This window comes from Salmo salar, chromosome ssa09 (genome assembly GCF_905237065.1).
Source record: "Salmo salar chromosome ssa09, Ssal_v3.1, whole genome shotgun sequence".
NCBI lineage: Eukaryota > Metazoa > Chordata > Actinopteri > Salmoniformes > Salmonidae > Salmo > Salmo salar.
Genome location: NC_059450.1, coordinates 147,556,674 through 147,577,664, shown reverse-complemented (window position 1 = coordinate 147,577,664; position 20,991 = coordinate 147,556,674). Strand labels below are relative to the sequence as shown.

Genomic DNA, 20,991 nt, shown 5'->3' with positions numbered 1-20,991 from the left:
TACAGTGTATAGTCTACAGTCTATAGTCTACAGTGTATATTCTACAGTCTATAGTGTATAGTCTACAGTCTACAGTCTACAGTGTATAGTCTACAGTGTATAGTCTATAGTCTACAGTGTATAGTCTATAGTCTACAGTCTAGTCTACAGTCTATAGTGTACAGTCTACAGTGTACAGTCTACAGTGTATAGTCTACAGTGTATAGTCTACAGTGTATAGTCTACAGTGTATAGTCTACAGTCTACAGTCTATAGTGTATAGTTTACAGTCTATAGTCTATAGTCTACAGTGTATATTCTACAGTCTATAGTGTATAGTCTACAGTCTATAGTGTATAGTCTATAGTCTACAGTCTATAGTGTATAGTCTACAGTGTATAGTCTACAGTGTATAGTCTACAGTCTATAGTGTATAGTCTACAGTCTATAGTGTATAGTCTATAGTCTACAGTCTATAGTGTATAGTCTACAGTGTATAGTCTACAGTGTATAGTCTACAGTCTACAGTCTATAGTCTACAGTCTACAGTCTATAGTCTACAGTCTATAGTGTATAGTTTACAGTCTATAGTCTATAGTCTACAGTGTATAGTCTACAGTCTATAGTGTATAGTCTACAGTCTATAGTGTATAGTCTATAGTCTACAGTCTATAGTGTATAGTGTATAGTCTACAGTGTATAGTCTACAGTGTATAGCCTACAGTCTATAGTCTACAGTCTATAGTCTACAGTCTATAGTGAATAGTCTACAGTCTATAGTCTACAGTCTATAGTCTACAGTGTATATTCTACAGTCTATAGTGTATAGTCTATAGTCTACAGTGTATAGTCTATAGTGTATATTCTACAGTGTATAGTCTATAGTCTACAGTGTATAGTCTAGTCTATAGTCTACAGTGTATAGTCTACAGTCTACAGTGTATAGTCTACAGTCTATAGTGCATAGTCTATAGTTTACAGTCTACAGTGTATAGTCTATAGTCTATAGTGTACAGTCTATAGTCTACAGTATATAGTCTACATTGTATAGTCTATAGTCTATAGTCTACAGTGTATAGTCTATAGTTTACAGTCTACAGTGTATAGTCTATAGTCTACAGTCTATAGTGTATAGTGTATAGTCTACAGTGTATAGTCTACAGTGTATAGTCTACAGTCTATAGTCTACAGTCTATAGTCTACAGTCTATAGTGTATAGTCTACAGTCTATAGTGTATAGTCTATAGTGTATAGTCTACAGTCTACAGTGTATAGTCTACAGTCTATAGTCTACAGTCTATAGTCTATAGTCTACAGTGTATAGTCTACAGTCTATAGTCTACAGTCTACAGTGTATAGTCTATAGTCTATAGTCTACAGTCTATAGTCTACAGTGTATAGTCTATAGTCTACAGTCTACAGTGTATAGTCTATAGTGTATAGTCTACAGTGTATAGTCTACAGTGTATAGTCTACAGTGTATAGTCTACAGTGTACAGTCTATAGTCTACAGTCTATAGTGTATAGTTTACAGTCTATAGTCTATAGTCTACAGTGTATAGTCTACAGTCTATAGTGTATAGTCTACAGTGTATAGTCTACAGTCTATAGTCTACAGTCTATAGTCTACAGTCTATAGTCTACAGTGTATAGTCTACAGTCTATAGTGTATAGTCTATAGTCTACAGTGTATAGTCTATAGTGTATAGTCTACAGTGTATAGTCTATAGTCTACAGTGTATAGTCTAGTCTATAGTCTACAGTGTATAGTCTACAGTCTACAGTGTATAGTCTACAGTCTATAGTGTATAGTCTATAGTTTACAGTCTACAGTGTATAGTCTATAGTCTATAGTGTACAGTCTATAGTCTACAGTATATAGTCTACATTGTATAGTCTATAGTCTATAGTCTACAGTCTACAGTCTATAGTGTATAGTCTATAGTTTACAGTCTACAGTGTATAGTCTATAGTGTACAGTCTATAGTCTACAGTCTACAGTGTATAGTCTACATTGTATAGTCTATTTTCTATAGTCTACAGTCTATAGTGTATAGTCTACGCTGTATAGTCTACAGTCTATAGTCTACAGTCTATAGTGTATAGTCTATAGTCTATAGTCTACAGTGTACAGTCTATAGTCTATAGTCTACAGTCTATAGTCTATAGTCTATAGTCTTCAGTCTACAGTGTATAGTCTATAGTCTAGTGTATAGTCTACAGTGTATAGTCTATAGTCTACAGTGTATAGTCTACAGTCTACAGTGTATAGTCTACAGTCTATAGTGTATAGTCTATAGTTTACAGTCTACAGTGTATAGTCTATAGTCTATAGTGTACAGTCTATAGTCTACAGTATATAGTCTACATTGTATAGTCTATAGTCTATAGTCTACAGTCTACAGTCTATAGTGTATAGTCTATAGTTTACAGTCTACAGTGTATAGTCTATAGTGTACAGTCTATAGTCTACAGTCTACAGTGTATAGTCTACATTGTATAGTCTATTTTCTATAGTCTACAGTCTATAGTGTATAGTCTACGCTGTATAGTCTACAGTCTATAGTCTACAGTCTATAGTGTATAGTCTATAGTCTATAGTCTACAGTGTACAGTCTATAGTCTATAGTCTACAGTCTATAGTCTATAGTCTATAGTCTTCAGTCTACAGTGTATAGTCTATAGTCTAGTGTATAGTCTACAGTGTATAGTCTATAGTCTACAGTGTATAGTCTACAGTGTATAGTCTACAGTCTATAGTGTATAGTCTATAGTTTACAGTCTACAGTGTATAGTCTATAGTCTATAGTGTACAGTCTATAGTCTACAGTCTACAGTGTATAGTCTATAGTCTACATTCTATAGTCTACAGTCTATAGTCTACAGTCTATAGTGTATAGTCTATAGTCTACAGTCTATAGTCTATGGTCTACTTTGTGTCCATATATACACTCCCCCCTCTTTCTCTTCAGAACAGCTCCTTGCTAGATAGGACAAGGTGTTTTAATCAGACCAGGTTGATCATCTCTGTAAAAGGCACTGTGCAGGTTGATCATCTTTGTAAAAGGCACTGTGTAGGTTGATCATCTCTGTAAAAGGCACTGTGTAGGTTGATCATCTCTGTAAAAGAGGATCACTAGGGCTGGTAGTTGTGTGGTAGTTGCTGTGTAGATCAGTGAGTCAGTGATCGGTCCGGCCACAGAGCGTTCTGAGCTGTAAACGTCCATGATGATTTGTAATGATCAACGTTTGTCTTCCAACCTGACATTCTGACAGCACTACAACTGCTGCCCCATGGCTGTACACAGAGGAGCTAGACGAGGAAATGTCATGACCACATACACACACCTCCTGGGTCTCCTGTGTTACCTGAGGTTCAGGGTGACCCCGTTGTGTCGGCTCGGCTCAGGGCGATGAGAGGATTGCTGGTAGAACACACATACACAGCCTCCTCTGCAGGCTTCCATTTTACGGCTGAGCAGTGACAGTGTCATGAAAGACAGGCCTAGGGAACGTGTGAGAGATGAAAAGTTGGTCCTTCCGCTCCTCTCCTGCAGAGAGAGAGTGTGTGTGTGTGTGTGTGTGTGTGTGTCATTGCTTTATGAATGTAAATAGTAGTTTACTGACAGATTGAATGCTGAATGACTCCACTGGAACTGTGAGTAGAAATACAGGCCAGCATCTACCTTTACATTGGATTCCTCCAGAGACTTACCGTTAGTGAATTCATCTTAACATAGCTAGGTGGGACAACCACATATCACAGTAAGTCAATTATTTTCTCAATAAAGTAGTTATGAGCAAAGTCATTGACAGTAAGTAATGAGATTCTCTGCTACTCAGTCTGACCAGACTACCACAGGCAGTTGGTCACCATGGAAACAGTTGGGTGGTCATTCAGAGAACAGATTCCGAGGGCAGTTGGTCACCGTGGAAACAGTTGATTTGTCATTCAGAGAACAGATTCCGAGGACAGTTGGTCACCATGGAAACAGTTGGGTGGTCATTCAGAGAACAGATTCCGAGGACAGTTGGTCACCATGGAAACAGTTGATTTGTCATTCAGAGAACAGATTCCGAGGACAGTTGGTCACCGTGGAAACAGTTGGGTGGTCATTCAGAGAACAGATTCCGAGGACAGTTGGTCACCATGGATACAGTTGATTTGTCATTCAGAGAACAGATTCCGAGGACAGTTGGTCACCGTGGAAACAGTTGGGTGGTCATTCAGAGAACAGATTCCGAGGACAGTTGGTCACCATGGATACAGTTGATTTGTCATTCAGAGAACAGATTCCGAGGGCAGTTGGTCACCATGGATACAGTTGATTTGTCATTCAGAGGGCAGAACGGAATGGCTGTAGTGTCAGCGTGCTACATCACAGTCACACACACATACTGTAGATACAACAAGCATTGACTTTATTAAAACCATACCTACAGTTACTATCTGAAGAACTGCAGAATTTACAAAAGTTATTTTCACATAAAAACACATTTATAAGACAGAGACCGGTTAAAACTGAAATGTTACATTTAATAAGATGATTGAGAGTGTGTTATGATATTGATGAGAATACAGAGCTTTTTGATTCATCCCCAGAACAGTAGACCCTTCCTGACCAGTAGGTTACAGTCAGTCACACTGGTGTTGTGAAACCTGTCTCTCACCGTGGCTGGGGGGGGGGGGGGGGGGGGGGGGGGTTGGTGGGTGGCTGGGTGTGTGTCTCTACAGGTTAAGCCCTAGAGGTGGGAGTAATGATGTCACTACAATAAGTGAACTTGGACACACACATCACTGTCCTCCCTCGTAATGTCTAGTGGAACCAACTTAATGTCTAGTGGAACCAACTTAATGTCTAGTGGAACCAACTTAATGTCTAGTGGAACCAACTTAATGTCTAGTGGAACCAACTTAATGTCTAGTATGTTTGTCTGAAACATCACAATGTTTCAACAGTTTACCTACATACATGACCCTATTTCTAAATGGACAGAGTCCCCCCTTAACTTCCTCTGCTGCTCCCTCTGCTGGATAAATAAATAATTACAGTCTAAAACATGGAGGAAGAACACCCTGGGAGAGGTGGGGTGAGCACCCTATAGATGGGGGAGTCTTTAAGAGAGAAGGGCACACGGGTGAGGCTGACGGGATGAGGGTAGAGGTGGGGGAGAGTTCACAACAGGGAGCGAGAGAGACGGTTAGAGGAGGGGACAGGGTTGATGTGGGACATACAGGGACAGGGTTGATGTGGGACATACAGGGACAGGGTTGATGTGGGACATACAGGGACGGCTGGATTGTCCGTGAAGATCATCTCATTATCTCCAGACCCTCAGAGACAAACAGTCAGTCTGTCCTCAGTCAGGCTGTCCTCAGTCAGGCTGTCCTCAGTCAGGCTGTCCTCAGTCAGTCTGTCCTCAGTCAGTCTGTCCTCAGTCAGGCTGTCCTCAGTCAGTCTGTCCTCAGTCAGGCTGTCCTCAGTCAGGCTCAGTCTGTCCTCAGTCAGGCTGTCCTCAGTCAGGCTGTCCTCAGTCAGGCTCAGTCTGTCCTCAGTCAGGCTGTCCTCAGTCAGGCTCAGTCTGTCCTCAGTCAGGCTGTCCTCAGTCAGTCTGTCCTCAGTCAGTCTGTCCTCAGTCAGGCTCAGTCTGTCCTCAGTCAGGCTCAGTCTGTCCTCAGTCAGGCTCAGTCTGTCCTCAGTCAGGCTCAGTCTGTCCTCAGTCAGTCTGTCCTCAGTCAGTCTGTCCTCAGTCAGGCTGTCCTCAGTCAGGCTGTCCTCAGTCAGTCTGTCCTCAGTCAGGCTGTCCTCAGTCAGGCTCAGTCTGTCCTCAGTCAGGCTCAGTTTGTTCTCAGTCAGTCTTTGTTCTCAGTCAGTCCTTGTTCTCAGTCAGTCTGTCCTCAGTCAGTCTGTCCTCAGTCAGTCTGTCCTCAGTCAGGCTGTCCTCAGTCAGGCTGTCCTCAGTCAGGCTCAGTCTTTGTTCTCAGTCAGTCTTTGTTCTCAGTCAGTCTTTGTTCTCAGTCAGTCTTTGTTCTCAGTCAGTCTTTGTTCTCAGTCAGTCTTTGTTCTCAGTCAGTCTTTGTTCTCAGTCAGTCTTTGTTCTCAGTCAGTCTTTGTTCTCAGTCAGTCTTTGTTCTCAGTCAGTCTTTGTTCTCAGCCTCTCAGTCCATACCAGGAGCTTCTTACAGGTCCTCCATGTATCCCAGGGTGCACTGCAGTCCTAAAAGACACTGTGGTAACAGAGTCTCTCTCTCCTCATGACACACCTGCTGCCCCTGCTTAGAGGTCCAGCTCGTAGGCACAGGTGAGTGTGGCGGAGAGGGGGGGGGGTTGTCGTTACTGGAATGTTCTGAAGAGTTTGTGGGTTCTACAGCTGGTGGTCTTTCCCCTATGGAACATACACAGACAATTAGATAACCGCACACACACTCTTACACACGTAGGAACATTAGATAATGTCTCACCTTGTCTGGCCCCATTATCAGACATCTCTAAAGAGCTGAGAGAGAGAGAGAGAGAGAGAGAGAGAGAGAGAGAGAGAGAGAGAGAGAGAGAGAGAGAGAGAGAGAGAGAGAGAGAGAGAGAGAGAGAGAGAGAGAGAGAGGGGAGAGAGAGAGAGAGAGAGAGAGAGAGAGAGAGAGAGAGAGAGGAAAAGGGGAGAGAGAGAGGGATAGAGAGAGACGGACAGAGGGAGAGAAAGAGGGGGGGTAGAGAGAGAGAGAAGGGGGTATAGTGAGAGATTCATTCATTCAGACTGGCTGACATGAACTCTGTCATGTGTAATGGTGAGTGCTAACAGTCATGTCTAACACAGTCAGTGTTCTGTATGGATTCAACATCCTGTGCGCACATTCAACCAGGAAACAGACAAGCTTACGGCACGAAGAGACAACACAACAATATATGATCACTATACCAAACACACACCATCCAGCTGATAAGGAAAAACTCCTGTGTGTGTGTGTGTGTGTGTGTGTGTGTGTGTGTGTGTGTGTGTGTGTGTGTGTGTGTGTGTGTGTGTGTGTGTGTGTGTGTTAGGGATTGCGATGAGCGTAATCAGGGTTAATCAGAGTCCAGAGGTTATCCATCCTGACCACAGGGTCGACTCCGCCCCCCTCCTGACCACACAGGCACTGCATCATGGGACTCAGAACAGGGCTTGGAGTGGCTGTGTCAGCATGGAGGTCTCTGATAGGCCCACGACTGTGGATTGGCCCCTGTGATTGGAGGATTGACTCACGCCAAGCGGGTCGGCGGTGAAAGCTGCAACGCTGTTCCGCATCTCATTCTCGCTGCCGCGCAACGGAATCAACGCCACATTACCATGACGTGTATCCGCCGGCAACGCACGGGTCACACGTGTTTGTACTGCATCCGCTGGCCACACGTTACCATCATACTGAGAGGGGGGGCAGAGAGAGAGAGAGAGAAGAGAGAGAGCAAATTATACTCTGGACTTAATTCCAAAAGTATCATAATAACCAGTGAATCATAATAACCAGTGTGACAGACAGAACAGTGAATCATAATAACCAGTGTGACAGAACAGTGAATCATAATAACCAGTGTGACAGACAGAACAGTGAATCATAATAACCAGTGTGACAGACAGAACAGTGAATCATAATAACCAGTGTGACAGACAGAACAGTGAATCATAATAACCAGTGTGACAGACAGAACAGTGAATCATAATAACCAGTGAATCATAATAACCAGTCACAGAACAGTGAATCGTAATAACCAGTGTGACAGACAGAACAGTGAATCATAATAACCAGTGTGACAGACAGAACAGTGAATCGTAATAACCAGTGAGACAGACAGAACAGTGAATCGTAATAACCAGTGTGACAGACAGAACAGTGAATCATAATAACCAGTGTGACAGACAGACCAGTGAATCATAATAACCAGTGTGACAGACAGAACAGTGAATCATAATAACCAGTGTGACAGACAGAACAGTGAATCATAATAACCAGTGTGACAGAACAGTGAATCATAATAACCAGTGTGACAGACAGAACAGTGAATCATAATAACCAGTGTGACAGACAGACCAGTGAATCATAATAACCAGTGTGACAGACAGAACAGTGAATCATAATAACCAGTGTGACAGACAGAACAGTGAATCATAATAACCAGTGAATCATAATAACCAGTCACAGAACAGTGAATTGTAATAACCAGTGTGACAGACAGAACAGTGAATCATAATAACCAGTGTGACAGACAGAACAGTGAATCATAATAACCAGTGTGACAGACAGAACAGTGAATCATAATAACCAGTGTGACAGACAGAACAGTGAATCGTAATAACCAGTGAGACAGACAGAACAGTGAATCATAATAACCAGTGTGACAGACAGAACAGTGAATCATAATAACCAGTGTGACAGAACAGTGAATCATAATAACCAGTGTGACAGACAGAACAGTGAATCATAATAACCAGTGTGACAGACAGACCAGTGAATCATAATAACCAGTGTGACAGACAGAACAGTGAATCATAATAACCAGTGTGACAGACAGAACAGTGAATCATAATAACCAGTGTGACAGACAGAACAGTGAATCATAATAACCAGTGAATCATAATAACCAGTCACAGAACAGTGAATTGTAATAACCAGTGTGACAGACAGAACAGTGAATCATAATAACCAGTGTGACAGACAGAACAGTGAATCATAATAACCAGTGTGACAGACAGAACAGTGAATCATAATAACCAGTGTGACAGACAGAACAGTGAATCGTAATAGCCAGTGAGACAGACAGAACAGTGAATCATAATAACCAGTGTGACAGACAGAACAGTGAATCGTAATAACCAGTGTGACAGACAGAACAGTGAATCATAATAACCAGTGTGACAGACATTAGTATGTGTCCTCTCACCTGGATAGTGAGGAAGGTGGAGAACCATTCCCTCATCTCTGTCTGAGTGTCACAACACAGATACCTACAGAGAGAGAGAGAGAGACAAAAAGGGAGAGAGAGGAGTATAAGAAAGAAAGAAAGAAAGAAAGAAAGAAAGAAAGAAAGAAAGAAAGAAAGAAAGAAAGAAAGAAAGAAAGAAAGAAAGAAAAAGAAAGAAAGAAAAGCAGATGAGCTTCTGCATTTTTCAGCTTGTTTTTACAAAAAGATAGATTTAGAGTTAGATAAACTTAGATTTTTCAGGACGGACATATACTACCCTCTACAACATAACCTTCACTCCAAATCAAAACTTCAAACCTACAACCTGATTTTGGATGGAATTACCTGGAAGGATTCCTACAACCAAAGATTCCTATTTCAAAGCTATACAGCAAATGATCTGTGAAACAAACAACAGAAAGCTGAAAACACCATCCAACCTGGAACTGAGTGAGTCATGTTTAGTCTGAAGCTATTTTCAAAAGCCAAGAAGAAAAATATATTACAATGAAATATTTTACTTTATAAGGACTGAATGCTAAATTAATGCTACCAATCTTGCTAGACAGAATGGATACAACTTCAATTAGCACGGAGGTGTAAAGTGAGAGGTGTCACAGCCTACCTCAACCAAATGCAGAGGTCTTTGAAGCCCCTCCCGCTGTTCAGAAGTAATTAAAATACAGTACTCTCTGTATGTAAAAATTATAAGGCATGAAAAGAGCACAAAATGAAGCAAAAAAATTGGTGAGTTGGTGGTTGAAGATATCCCTCTAGTGGTGTGGGGGCTGTGCTTTGGCAAAGTGGGTGGGTTATATCCTGCCTGTTTGGCCCTGTCCGGGGGTATCGTCAGATGGGGCCACAGTGTCTCCCGACCCCTCCTGTCTCAGCCTCCAGTATTTATGCTGCAGTAGTTTCTGTGTCGGGGGGCTGGGGTCAGTCTGTTATATCTGGAGTATTTCTCTTGTTTTATCCAGTGTCCTGTGTGAATTTAAGTATGCTCTCTCTAATGACTCCTTGCTGTCCCCAGTCCACCTGGCCGTGCTGCTGCTCCAGTTTCAACTGTTCTGCCTGCGGCTATGGAACCCTGACCTGTTCACCGGACGTGCTACCTGTCCCAGACCTGCTGTTTTAAACTTTCTAGAGACAGCAGGAGCAGTAGAGATACTCTGAATGATCGGCTATGAAAAGCCAACAGACATTTACTCCTGAGTTGCTGATTTATTGCACCCTCTACAACCACTGTGATTATTTATTTGACCATGCTGGTCATCTATGAACATCTTGGCCATGTTCTGTTATAATCTCCACCCGGCACAGCCAGAAGAGGACTGGCCACCCCTCATAGCCTGGTTCCTCTCTAGGTTTCTTCCTAGGTTCTGGCCTTTCTAGGGAGTTTTTCCTAGCCACCGTGCTTCTACACCTGCATTACTTGCTGTTTGGGGTTTTAGGCTGGGTTTCTGTACAGCACTTTGAGATATCAGCTGATGTAAGAAGGGCTTTATAAATACATTTGATTTGAAAAATTAAAAAACAACTCTGCATCTCTGCCCAGCCTGGCTAGAGTGGCCAAAAGGTTGTTTAGCATCCCCAGTGGCTCTGTAAGAGCGGAGGGGGTATTATCCACTGCTGGCCTGCTCTCCAGGCACCAACACATGAGCCTGAAGCCATAGACTGGCCAAACTAGTGTTTCTCAAAATGAATTCAAAAAAATATTTCAAAGGCATTATTAATAAGTCATTTTTCATTTCATTTGTATTTAATTCTAAGTCACAGCCTAATCAGAGCCTGTATATAGACTATCATGATTTAATACAAGGAAATGTTGTTTAAATGCTGAGGGCTTTATGTCCCTACCAGCCTAGTGTGTCACACTCGCTAATGCTTCACAATATATTTCTTTGTAGGCTCTAGCCTTGAAATAATATAAATAATATAGCCTAAATAATTCATTTCTGTTCCTTGATAGTCTCCCTGTCTGGCTCCTGACCTATTTAGAGTGTTTATATGCTGTTTAATATGACATGTAGCCTATTTTAAATGATGAGCGGTAGGAAAGGACTTGATGGAGAGGTGCAGAACACTCCTTCTCTCCCTACCCTCTCGTAACTGCGTGACTTTTCTGTCTGTTGTTGCTAATGGCTTGACCCAGCAGCACACAGGTGTGTGTGTGTGTGTGTGTGTGTGTGTGTGTGTGTGTGTGGGAGTGACCTTTCCACTCATGATCTCTTAGTAAAAGTGTTTATCGTCAACTCGAACCTCTTTAAAAAAAATCTGAAACATACAATATATTTGCAGTGAAGCCACTCGACAACTACACCACACCAGTCATCCAACAGACTCCCATTCAGAGCGACACACAGAAGCATCCAGGGTCAATGCCCTGCTCAAGGGCAAGTTGAAAGATCTCCCACCAGGCCAAAAAACGTCAACCTGAACCCTCCGAGATCCCCCCACAGTTCCCCAATAGCTGTCCCTCAACCCTCCAAGATCCCCCCACAGTTCCCCAATAGCTGTCCCTCAACCCTCCAAGATCCCCCCACAGTTCCCCAATAGCTGTCCCTCAACCCTCCAAGATCCCCCCCACAGTTCCCCAATAGCTGTCCCTCAACCCTCCGAGATCCCCCCCACAGTTCCCCAATAGCTGTCCCTCAACCTCCAAGATCCCCCCACAGTTCCCCAATAGCTGTCCCTCACCCCTCCGAGATCCCCCCCACAGTTCCCCCAATAGCTGTCCTTCAACCCTCCGAGATCCCCCCACAGTTCCCCAATAGCTGTCCCTCACCCCTCCGAGATCCCCCCCACAGTTACCCAATAGCTGTCCCTCACCCCTCCGAGATCCCCCCACAGTTCCCCAATAGCTGTCCCTCACCCCTCCGAGATCCCCCCACAGTTCCCCAATAGCTGTCCCTCAACCCTCCAAGATCCCCCACAGTTCCCCAATAGCTGACCCTCACCCCTCCGAGATCCCCCACACAGTTCCCCAATAGCTGTCCCTCACCCCTCCGAGATCCCCCCACAGTTCCCCAATAGCTGACCCTCAACCCTCCAAGATCCCCCCACAGTTCCCCAATAGCTGTCCCTCAACCCTCCAAGATCCCCCCACAGTTCCCCAATAGCTGTCCCTCAACCCTCCAAGATCCCCCCACAGTTCCCCAATAGCTGTCCCTCAACCCTCCAAGATCCCCCCACAGTTCCCCAATAGCTGTCCCTCAACCCTCCAAGATCCCCCCACAGTTCCCCAATAGCTGTCCCTCACCAATCTGAAACCACTCCATTAGCTGTAAAAACACTGGCCCTCAATGTCATTCAAACTTACTTTTTATTGTTTTATTTTTAGGACACACACCGGGGACACACAGGCACACACGGGACACACACACAGGCACACACACGGACACACACATTCAGGGACTCACCATTGCTGCCTCTCTGGCTTCTCCTGTTTTTCACTTCCATTGATCACAGTCAGACCCCAACTACAGAGAGAGAGATAGAGAGAGATAGGAAACATCACAGTCAGACCCTGACTACACAGAGAGAGATAGAGAGAGAGAGATAGAGAGAGATAGGAAACATCACAGTCAGACCCTGACTACACAGAGAGAGATAGAGAGAGAGAGATAGAGAGAGATAGGAAACATCACAGTCAGACCCTGACTACACAGAGAGAGATAGAGAGAGATAGGAAACATCACAGTCAGACCCTGACTACAGAGAGAGAGATAGAGATAGAGAGATAGGAAACATCACAGTCAGACCCCAACTACACAGAGAGAGAGAGAGAGAGAGAGAGAGAGAGAGAGAGAGAGAGAGAGAGAGAGAGAGAGAGAGAGAGAGAGATAGGAAACATCACAGTCAGACCCCAACTACAGAGAGAGAGAGAGAGAGAGAGAGAGAGAGAGAGAGAGAGATAGGAAACATCACAGTCAGACCCCAACTACAGAGAGAGAGATAGGAAACATTAAGTGAGTGGAGGAGATTTAGCAGCAGACAGACACAGAAGACGGTATAGGACTCTGTCCTGCCCTCCCTACTGTCAGCTACTGTTCTCTAGTCACTAAAGAACAGGACTGTGGAGTGAGACTGCTCTATAACAGTCTCTCTCTCAGAGAGAGGAGAAAGACAAGGAGAGGGTGAGACACCGGGAGAGGAGAGAGGAAGTAGAGGAGGGGGGGACATGCAGAAGGAGAGGTGTTCTGACCAGTTGGGTGATCATGGGACAGGCAGGAGGACAGGACAGAGAGGTGTTCTGACCAGGCAGGAGGAGAGGACAGAGAGGTGTTCTGACCAGGCTGGAGGAGAGGACAGAGAGGTGTTCTGACCAGGCAGGAGGAGAGAACAGAGAGGTGTTCTGACCAGGCAGGAGGAGAGGACAGAGAGGTGTTCTGACCAGGCAGGAGGAGAGGACAGAGAGGTGTTCTGACCAGGCAGGAGGAGAGGACAGAGAGGTGTTCTGACCAGGCTGGAGGAGAGGACAGAGAGGTGTTCTGACCAGGCAGGAGGAGAGAACAGAGAGGTGTTCTGACCAGGCAGGAGGAGAGAACAGAGAGGTGTTCTGACCAGGCAGGAGGAGAGGACAGAGAGGTGTTCTGACCAGGCATGAGGAGAGGACAGAGAGGTGTTCTGACCAGGCAGGAGGAGAGGACAGAGAGATGTTCTGACCAGGCAGGAGGAGAGGACAGAGAGATGTTCTGACCAGGCAGGAGGAGAGGACAGAGAGGTGTTCTGACCAGGCAGGAGGAGAGGACAGAGAGGTGTTCTGACCAGGCAGGAGGAGAGGACAGAGAGGTGCTCTGACCAGGCAGGAGGAGAGGTGTTCTGACCAGGCAGGAGGAGAGGACAGAGAGGTGCTCTGACCAGGCAGGAGGAGAGGACAGAGAGGTGTTCTGACCAGGCAGGAGGAGAGGACAGAGAGGTGTTCTGACCAGGCAGGAGGAGAGGACAGAGAGGTGTTCTGACCAGGCAGGAGGAGAGGACAGAGAGGTGTTCTGACCAGGTGGGTGGTCGTAGTTTCTTCTTGATGCCTAGATAGACCCTCAGGTTCTTCACCTGCCACTCCCTCTCTGGACGATTACTCTACAGGGACACAAAACAGACAGATTAGATGTTTCAATCCCAGCGTGTGTGTGTGTGTGTGTGTGTGTGTGTGTGTGTGTGTGTGTGTGTGTGTGTGTGTGTATGCGTGTCCGTGTGTGTGTCTTACCCGCACTTCCTTGTACATCCTGAGGGAGACAGTGTTGAGGATGAAGTAGCGGTCGTGGAAGCTGCCGGTATTCAGTCCCAATCCCAGAATGCTCCTCTCCTCCCGGAACTTCACCATCCCGTGCTTGGACACATCCACTTTACTGGCTATGGGGGGACGAAATGTACCAAATCAGAAACAGTATAGGGGTAATAGCAGAGCTGAGAAGTCAATTAAATTGTGTGTGTGTGTGTGTGTGTGTGTGTGTGTGTGTGTGTGTGTGTGTGTGTGTGTGTGTGTGTGTGTGTGTCCTGAGAACGTTGATATATGTCTTTTGTTTTCAATGGGAGCGAACAGACTGTTTTTCTAGCACACACTGGAATATGTTTCGAGATTCCTCCAATGGTATTGAGGAGTACACGACATCTGTCATTGGCTTCATCAATAAGTGCATCAATGACGTCGTCCCCACAGTGACCGTACGTACATACCCCAACCAAAAGCCATGGATTACAGGCCATGGATTACAGGCCATGGACTCTAACCCGGAGGCTTATAAGAAATCCCACTATGCCCTCCGACGAACCATCAAACAGGCAAAGCATCAATACAGGACTAAGATCGAGTCATACTACACCGGCTCTGACGCTCGTCGGATGTGGCAGAGCTTGCAAACCATTACAGACTACAAATTGAAGCACAGCCGAGAGCTGCCCAGTGACACAAGCCTACTAGACGAGCTAAACTACTTCTATGCTCGCTTCAAGGCAAATAACACTGAAACATGCATGAGAGCACCAGCTGTACCAGAAGACTTGTGTGAGCCCACTCCCCATAGCGATGTGAGTAAGACCTTTAGACAGGTCAACATTCACAAGGCCGCAGGGCCAGATGGATTACCAGGACGTGTACTGCGAGCATGCGCTGTCAACCTCTCCCTGTCTGAGTCTGTAATACCAACATGTTTTAGGCAGACCACCATAGTCCCTGTGCCCAATAACTCTAAGGTAACCTGCCTTAATGACTACCGACCCGTAGCACTCACATCTGTAGCCATGAAGTGCTTTCAAAGGCTGGTCATGGCTCACATCCACACAATCATCCCAGAAACCCTCCAATTTGCATACTGCCCCAACAGATGATGCAGTCTCTACTGCACTCCACACTGCCCTTTCCCACCTGGACAAAAGGAACAACTACGTGAGAATGCTATTCATTGACTACAGCTCAGCGTTCAACACCATAGTACCCATGAAGCTCATCACTAAGCTAAAGACCCTCGGACTAAACACCTCCCTCTGCAACTGGATCCTGGACTTCCTGACGGGCCGTCCCCAGGTGGTATGGGTAGGTAACAACACATCCGCCACGCTGATCCTCAACATGGGGGTCCCTCAGTCATGCGTGTTCAGCCCTCTTCACTCATGACTGCATGGCCAGGTACGACTCCAACACCACGATTAAGTTTGCCGACGACACAACAGTGGTGGGCCTGATCACCGACAACGACGAGACAGCCTATAGGGAGGAGGTCAGAGACCTGGCCGTGTGGTGACAGGATGACAACCTCTCCCTCAACGTGATCAAGACAAAGGAGATGATTGTGGACTGTGGAAAAAGAGGACAGAGCACGCCCCCATTCTCATTGACAGGGCTGCAGTGGAGCAGGTTGAGAGCTTCAAGTTCCTTGGTGTCCACATCACCAACAAACTAACATGGTCCAAACACACCAAGACAGTCGTGAAGAGGGCACGACAAAACCTATTCCCCCTCAGGAGACTGAAAAGATTTGGCATGGGTCCTCAGATCCTCAAAAGGTTCTACAGCTGCAACATCGAGAGCATCCTAATTGGTTGCATCACGGCCTGGTGTGGCAACTGCTCGGCCTCTGACCGCAAGGCACTACAGAAGGTAGTGAGAATGGCCCAGTACATCACTGGGGCCAAGCTTCCTGCAATCCAGGACCTCCATACCAGGCGGTGTCAGAGGAAGGCCTTAAATATTTTCAAAGACTCTTGCCACCCTAGTCATAGACTGTTCTCTCTGCTACCGCACGGCAAGCAGTACCGGAGCGCCAAGTCTTGGTCCAAGAGGCTTCTAAACAGCTTCTACCCCCAAGCCATAACACTCCTGAACATCTAGTCAAAAGGCTACCCAGACAATTTGCATTGCCCCCCTCCCCTCCCCACCACTCTCTGTTGTCATCTATGCATAGTCACTTTAATTAACACTACCTACATGTACATACTACCTCAACTAACCGGTGCCCCCGCACATTGACTCTGTACCGGCACCCCCCTGTATATATTGTTGTTATTTTACTGCTGCTCTTTAATTACTTGTTACTTTTATCTCTTATTCTTATCCGTATTTTTTGAAACTGCATTGTTGGTTAGGGGTTCGTAAGTAAGGATTTCACTGTAAGGTCTGTTGTATTCGGCGCATGTGACTAATACAATTTGATTTGAACTGGTGATGCTTGGAGCCGAAGGGTGCTGCTTAGACCACTCCACAGTTCACAACGCTCTGGCAAAACATGACAATACTTTTTTAAATGTATTTTTATTTATTTCACCAGGTAAGCTAGTTGAGAACAAGTTCTCATTTACAACTGTGACCTGGCCAAGATAAAGCAAAGCAGTGCGACAGAAACAACAACACAGAGTTACACATGTAATAACCAAGAGTACAGTCAATAACACAATAGAAAAAAAAGAAAGTCTATATACAGTATGTGCAAATGGCATAAGGAGGTATGGCAATAAAAAGGCCATAGTAGCAAAGTAATTACAATTTAGCAGATTAACACTGGAGTGATAGATGAGCAGATGATGGTGTGTAAGTAGTGATACTGGTGTGCAAAAGAGCAGCAAAGTAAATAAAAACAATATGGGGATGAGGTACGTAGATTGGGTGGGCTATTTACAGATGGACTATGTACAGCTGCATCGATCGGTTAGCTGCTCAGATAGCTGATGTTCAAAGTTAGTGAGGGAAATGTAAGTCTCCAGCTTCACCGATTTTTGCAATTCGTTCCAGTCACTGGCAGCAGAGAACTGGAAGGAAAGACGGCAAAGGAGTGTTGGCTTTGGGGATGATCAGAGAGATATACCTGCTGGAGCGCGTGCTACGGGTGGGTGTTGTTATCGTGACCAGTGAGCTGAGATAAGGCGGAGCTTTACATAGCATAGACTTATAGATGATCTGGAGCCAGTGGGTCTGGCGACTAATATGTAGCGAGGGCCAGCCGACTAGAGCATACAGGTCGCAGTGGTGGGTGGTATAAGGCGCTTTGGTAACAAAATGGATGGCACTGTGATAGACTACATCCAATTTGCTGAGTAGAGTATTGGAAGCTATTTGTAGATGACATCGCCGAAGTCGAGGATCGGTAGGATAGTCGGTAGGATAGTCAGTTTTACTAGGGTAAGTTTGGCGGCGTGAGGGAAGGAGGCTTTGTTGCGAAATAGAAAGACGATTCTAGATTTGATTTTGGATTGGAGATGTTTGATATGAGTCTGGAAGGAGAGTTTACAGTCTAGCCAGACACCTAAGTATTTGTAGTTGTCCACGTATTCTAGGTCAGAAACGTCCAGAGTAGTGATGCTAGTTGGGCGGGCGGGTGCGGGTAGCGAACATTTGAAAAGCATGCATTTGGTTTTGATGGCGTTTAAGAGCAGTTGGAGGCCACAGAAGGAGTGTTGTATGGCATTGAAGCTCATTTGGAGGTTTGTTAACAGTGTCCAAAGAAGGGCCAGATGTATACAGAATGGTGTCGTCTGCGTAGAGGTGGATCAGGGAATCACCCGCAGCAAGAGCGACATCGTTGATATACAGTGAGGGAAAAAGTATTTGATCCCCTGCTGATTTTGTACGTTTGCCCACTGACAAAGAAATGATCAGTCTATAGTTTTAATGGTAGGTTTATTTGAACAGTGAGAGACAGAATAACAACAAAGAAATCCACAAAAACGCATGTCAAAAATTTTACGAAATGATTTGCATTTTAATATAGGAAATAAGTATTTGACCCCCCTGCAAAACATGACTTAGTACTTGGTGGCAAAACCCTTGTTGGCAATCACAGAGGTCAGACGTTTCTTGTAGTTGGCCACCAGGTTTGCACACATCTCAGGAGGGATTTTGACCCACTCCTCTTTGCAGATCTTCTCCAAGTCATTAAGGTTTCGAGGCTGACGTTTGGCAACTCAAACCTTCAGCTCCCTCCACAGATTTTCTATGGGATTAAGGTCTGGAGACTGGCTAGGCCACTCCAGGACCTTAATGTGCTTCTTCTTGAGCCACTCCTTTGTTGCCTTGGCCGTGTGTTTTGGGTCATTGTCATGCTGGAATACCCATCCACGACCCATTTTCAATGCCCTGGCTGAGGGAAGTAGGTTCTCACCCAAGATTTGATGGTACATGGCCCCGTCCATCGTCCCTTTGATGCGATGAAGTTGTCCTGTCCCCTTAGCAGAAAAACACCCCCAAAGCATAATGTTTCCACCTCCATGTATGACGGTGGGGATGGTGTTCTTGGGGTCATAGGCAGCATTCCTCCTCCTCCAAACACGACGAGTTGAGTTGATGCCAAAGAGCTCCATTTTGGTCTCATCTGACCACTTACACCCAGTTGTCCTCTGAATCATTCAGATGTTCATTGGCAAACTTCAGACGGGCATGTATATGTGCTTTCTTGAGCAGGGGGACCTTGCGGGCGCTGCAGGATTTCAGTCCTTCACCGCTGCAGGATTTCAGTCCTTCACGGCGTAGTGTGTTACCAATTGTTTTCTTGGTGACTATGGTCCCAGCTGCCTTGAGATCATTGACAAGATCCTCCCGTGTAGTTCTGGGCTGATTCCTCACCGTTCTCATGATCATTGCAACTCCACGAGGTGAGATCTTGCATGGAGCCCCAGGCCGAGGGATATTGACAGTTCTTTTGTGTTTCTTCCATTTGCGAATAATCGCACCAAATGTTGTCACCTTCTCCCCAAGCTGCTTGGCGATGGTCTTGTAGCCCATTCCATACTTGTGTAGGTCTACAATCTTGTCCCTGACATCCTTGGAGCGCTCTTTGGTCTTGGCCATGGTAGAGAGTTTGGAATCTGATTGATTGATTGCTTCTGTAAACAGGTGTCTTTTATACAGGTAACAAACTGAGATTAGGAGCACTCCCTTTAAGAGTGTGCTCCTAATCTCAGCTCGTTACCTGTATAAAAGACACCTGGGAGCCAGAAATCTTTCTGATTGAGAGGGGGTCAAATACTTATTTCCCTCATTAAAATGCAAATCAATTTGTAACCTTTTTGACATGCGTTTTTCTGGATTTTTTTGTTGTTATTCTGTCTCTCACTGTTCAACTAAACCTACCATTAAAATTATAGACTGATCATTTTTTTGTCAGTGGGCAAACGTACAAAATCAGCAGGGGATCAAATACTTTTTCCCTCACTGTATACAGAGAAAAGAGTCGGCTCGAGAATTGAACCCTGTGGTACCTCCATAGAGACTGCTAAAGGTCCGGACAACAGGCCCTCCGATTTGACACAGTGAACTCTGTCTGCGAAGTAGTTGGTGAACCAGGCGAGGCAGTCATTAGAGAAACCAAGGCTGTTGAGTCTGCTGATAAGAATACGGTGATTGACAGAGTCGAAAGCCTTGGCCAGGTCGATGAAGACGGCTGCACAGTACTGTCTTTTATTGATGGTGGTTATGATGTCGTTTAGGACCTTGAGCGTGGCTGAGGTGCACCCGTGACCAGCTCGGAAACCAGATTGCACAGCGGAGAAGGTACGGTGGGATTCGAGATGGTCGGTGATCTGTTTATTAACTTGGCTTTCAAAGACTTTAGAAAGGCAGTGCAGGATGGATATAGGTCTGTAACAGTTTGGGTCTAGTGTCATCCAAGATGGCATAGCATCGCAGCATTGTTGTCCTCTCGTTTACTTTTGGTATTTTTCATCTTTTTTGTATATATTCTAATTTATTTTTCAATCTCATTTCCATTTTTAAATAAGATATACCTTCCGGTAACCCGCCTCACTCAATGTGACACGGATCCACAATTTTTTTAGACCCTATAGCCAAAACTTTAATCAGAAGGTAGCCAGCTAATTAGCTACTAGCTATTTAGTCATTGTTAGCCACTGCTAACGGCCTTTACCCTCTGCTCAGGCACCAGCCATTTTTTAGCCTGGATAATACCTGCCAGCCTCGGACAGTTTTTCTCCACTACAACGCCAGATTACTGCCGTAAACCCTGGACCATTGATCATCACAAAGCAATCACACTTGATGATAGTTGATGGAAACAGCGCATGTTTTAGCCTTGCCCAAACCATAACCATAACCACTCAGGATGAATAATAATGAATAATCTCTCTTAAAGGATGAATAATCTTTGGCATTCTGTTCTTAGCACTACATATCTAAAATAATTAGAGAAACGTCTGTATAAAATATATTAACCTGTTAGTTCAGAAAAAGGCTCACAGTAAACGAAAACCAAATTGTGTAGTTTGCAGCTTAATCAATGTGGTGAATCTGTTAACCTTTGAACCCAGTAACCACAGGTATGTGTGGTTAGTGTGTGTGTGTGTGTGTGTGTGTGTGTGTGTGTGTGTGTGTGTGTGTGTGTGTGTGTGTGTGTGTGTGTACCCAGGTAGATGCGTATGGCCTCCATGGCAAGATGTTTTTTGACCAGCAAGTGGGAGTCGGTACCCAGAGAATGGATGATGGGTAACACACGCTCCAGATGATGCAACGGACGCTCTGAGAGAGAGAGAAAGAGAAAGAGAAAGAGAAAGAGAGAGAGAGAGAGAGAGAGAGAAGGGGACAAAAAAGCCTCAACATCAGCATCAGCCCTCCATAGCACTACCATCCCCTCATCAT

At 45.0% G+C, this 20,991-nt stretch overlaps 1 protein-coding gene across 3 annotated transcripts in view; it reads right to left on the bottom strand.

Moving 5' to 3' along the window:
- Window positions 1-4,378: 4,378 nt before the first annotated feature.
- arap1 (ArfGAP with RhoGAP domain, ankyrin repeat and PH domain 1) overlaps window positions 4,379-20,991 on the bottom strand; it is a 78,658-nt gene continuing 62,045 nt past the window's right edge. The window contains exons 26-33 of one of the 3 annotated variants that reach the window (XM_045724803.1): window positions 20,758-20,871; window positions 14,119-14,264; window positions 13,909-13,991; window positions 12,332-12,391; window positions 8,892-8,955; window positions 7,219-7,377; window positions 6,443-6,477; window positions 4,379-6,366 (exon numbers count right to left, since the gene is read on the bottom strand). In XM_045724803.1, coding sequence (XP_045580759.1) covers window positions 6,460-6,477; window positions 7,219-7,377; window positions 8,892-8,955; window positions 12,332-12,391; window positions 13,909-13,991; window positions 14,119-14,264; window positions 20,758-20,871 — 644 coding nt within the window. In that variant the 3' untranslated portion in view covers window positions 4,379-6,366; window positions 6,443-6,459. The remainder of the gene's footprint in view (window positions 6,367-6,442; window positions 6,478-7,218; window positions 7,378-8,891; window positions 8,956-12,331; window positions 12,392-13,908; window positions 13,992-14,118; window positions 14,265-20,757; window positions 20,872-20,991) is intronic. The other 2 variants (XM_045724804.1, XM_045724805.1) reach the window with 2 other exon arrangements.